Below are 3,392 nucleotides of genomic sequence, written 5' to 3'. Positions count from 1 at the left end.
GTTCCTTAGCTGAACAGCTTTAACATCGGTCATTAACATCGTATATATGTGACGAAACGCAGTCAACTACCGAATAAGTGTTATTCTTTACAAGCCGATATTGTTTTCCAACACTGCGGCGCTATATACTCATTGGTGGCCTTGATATCACAGTGGATGGCCAAAGTACAAAAGGTATGTTCTTCCGAAACCATTGTCTTCTAATAACTTGGGATATGCTGAACACAGCAGATTTGTGACTTAAAAGGCGAAGACACTAAGCTTATCCAGATGAGGATATACTAAAGTGATCTATGCCAAAAACATTGGCAATGGCATCACATACCTTGCGAAGATCAGATTTAATGCTGGATAAAACTAAATCTGGGCCAAATCTTGCTAAAACCGAATAAATTCTTCTTATTTTCTACACTCATGCAGCGATGTATTAATTTATCAATTCATCCTTTAACGAATCGATGTCACTACGATTTACCGAGGAAAATCATAAATAATGATAATTGCTTAAGTTAATAGATAACTAATAAGCTAGTTACGTATGCTGTTATCTCTAACACGCAATACCAAAAATATTTATCTACATGGGGATTGGTCTAAGCGATGCCGGAAACACGAGTCCAATCATCGTTGCGGCTTCAGTTGTACTAGAGTGATGTAAGCGATTGCCATCTCCCAAGGACAGAATGACAAAGTTGTCATTTGGGCAAATGCAATCACCGGCATCATGCAGTAATTTCGTGGGGATATAAAGAATAGATATGACTGCTGTAGACCTTCAGAATCGGTCGTTTGAATTGTTGACACCTTGTCGCTTGGGCACACAAGGAAGGACGTTTACTTGGGAATCTCTTTTCCCTCTACACCAAACAAGTCGGCTGAAAGCTCTCCTGCACTCCGGGCACGACAGAGCGTAAACAAACGGATTCATCATGGAGTTTGCGTATCCGAGCCAGAAAACTACATCCCACGCAAGTTTCGGTATGAAACAGGAATTACACAGATACCCTGGAAATAAAATTAAAACACGTTAACTTATCTCCAATGTTCATGGAACAATTAATCGCTAGACATTATTTTCACATCATGATTTAAGAAGACATGAGAAAAATATTATTTTGGCAAACGCCATTGTAACGGACTATAACAGACAATAAATAAAGTCGAACAGATAGGTATGTGTAAGTTTAGACTGAATATTTCCTTCCTGCCTAAGTACCGATTCTCTCCTCTAGGCTGCATTAAATTCGGGGTAAAGCTTAGCGTAAGTAAAAAAAAAATACATGTACGGCAAGCATTCTAGTCTAATGATTGCATTGTCAAACGTTTATAACCTTCATCGTACATGCGCTAAAATGGCATCAATGTACAAAAGCATACATTTAAATTATCAAAGAGAAACTAATTGTAGCGGGGTCAACTGATAGAGACTGAAGGTCACCTTGATTTAAGGTTATTTATTAAAATGAACCCTTCACTAAAATCCCAATGGATCATTTTGGTCATCAACCCAATTGGTCTAATTGAAATTGCACTTGATCAATATAAATCTCCATACTAACAAATGACTATAAAGGCCTCAGGTAGTCCACAGATATACATTATTCACTAATGTCACTTAATCGAGTCGATATCCATGGTCACAACGCGCCGTGCGCGTTTTTCGTCCGTAGAACTACGCTTAAAGTCTCGAGGAGGCACTAGTGCGCTGGGCTGTGTGCACGTGGGCCGTGGGATGAACACTGCAAAAGCTACGTCATGTCTGCGGACTTGCACGTAGACATCAAGTACTTGCACGTGCGGTGGGCTGTGACCACGCCTATGATCCTAAGGCGTTTTGTTCCTTTCACTTTCAATACATCATGTCAATAAAACAGCGAATAATGCAATATAAGTATAATATTATGTTTATCATATAAAACAAGAAAAATGCTGATTTTTTTATTAGTAAACTTCAGTATCATCGCTTTCAATATATTAGTCTGCTCAGAAATAGGTTATTGAAATCGTCATATGCGCAAAACTTCTTCAAAATGCCGTTTTAGTTAGTGCTTGATATAAAACAAGCAAGACAAGAAAAGCCTTTTTTGCCGTCATCTTGTTTATAAAAACACCGCATTTTTCTGATATGTAAATGACGTCAAACAATTAAACAATGGAATCCTGTTCATAAGGCAGTAAACTCGCCTTAATTATTTACATTTTAACTTCAAAATTCTACTTACCGATGGGATAAGCAATTATGAATGGCATCCAACAAATGATGAAGATTCCTAAAATTTTCCCAAACGTTTTTGCAGCACGGATTTCCATTCTTATTTTTGCAACCTTTTTCAGAATCGCTGTCTGATTACGGCTGTTTGACTTCACTACGCTGACACGTGGGTCTTGAGAGGAACTTGAAACACTTGAACTAAAACTAGAACCGCATCCGCTGTCTGGATCCAGGTCTGACGAAATCATATTTTTTGAAATATTACAAATGTGTTTGCGTGCAACTAGATATATCTTAGTGTATACACACGTGACGACTATAAAAGGGACAAGGAAACCAAAGATACACGAGCTTATGATGTAATAGATGTGTGACGTCAGAAGGCAAACGGGATCTTCTGGTGGGGGCTGTCTCCAGCCAAACAATGGTGGACAAGCAACGCTCCAGGCCAAAAACCACACCATTACTACCATCGCTATGGCCATTTTATCTGTCATGATAGCATTGTATTTTAAAGGGCGGGTGACACCAATGTACCGGTCCACAGCAAGGGCACACAGAGTGTAGAGGGAGGCGATACAAAGTAGCGCATCTCCGACCGAGTGGACGATACACCACGTCTCCCCGAACGGCCATGATACAATTTCATTGTAGGAGGATGCGGGGAGGATTAAGACTCCAAGACCAAGATCTGCCACAGCCAAGTTCATGACAAGAATCCGGGAGGGTTGTCGTGGCTCTGGTAGCTTTACAACAACCAATAACACAAAGATGTTACCAACTGCAGTTATCACCGACATCAGCGTGAAGAGGAGGCTCCGAATGATGACACTTTCTAAGGAACTTTCCTCTTGGTGGACGCTACACAAGGTAATATTACAAGAATTGTTCTTCTCGGTGCCATTTACTTCCATTGCGTCTGTTAATACGTTGATTTGTTTAAAAAACCTCACTATTAGGCTACTTTCATAGCAAAACATCAAAGCATTGCTAAAAGTTTTACAACTAACGGTCGTCGAAAAACGAATTACACAGAATATCCATGTAGTTGATTCTGTACAGTGCTGAAGTCAGGAACTATTATTGGCATAACTATATACTATACCTAGTGTCACTTATTTAGAACATTCCCGTCAAAAACCACCAAAGGCCGTTCTGGTTATATCAAGTTGAAAAAAAA

At 39.5% G+C, this 3,392-nt stretch overlaps 1 protein-coding gene across 1 annotated transcript; it reads right to left on the bottom strand.

The window, feature by feature from the left end:
* Positions 1-746: 746 nt before the first annotated feature.
* Positions 747-3,126, bottom strand: LOC138334640 (alpha-1B adrenergic receptor-like). The gene is made up of 2 exons (XM_069283276.1): positions 2,223-3,126; positions 747-1,005 (listed from the first exon to the last, which is right to left on the bottom strand). The coding sequence occupies exons 1-2, from the start codon at positions 3,124-3,126 to the stop codon at positions 776-778; spliced, it is 1,134 nt and encodes a 377-aa protein (XP_069139377.1). The 3' UTR covers positions 747-775.
* Between the last annotated feature and the right edge of the window lie 266 nt (positions 3,127-3,392).

The sequence above is a fragment of the Argopecten irradians genome, chromosome 11 (genome assembly GCF_041381155.1).
Source record: "Argopecten irradians isolate NY chromosome 11, Ai_NY, whole genome shotgun sequence".
NCBI classification, from domain to species: Eukaryota; Metazoa; Mollusca; class Bivalvia; order Pectinida; family Pectinidae; genus Argopecten; species Argopecten irradians.
The sequence above is the reverse complement of the archived record's forward strand: the minus strand, read 5'-3'. Positions and strand labels throughout refer to the sequence as shown.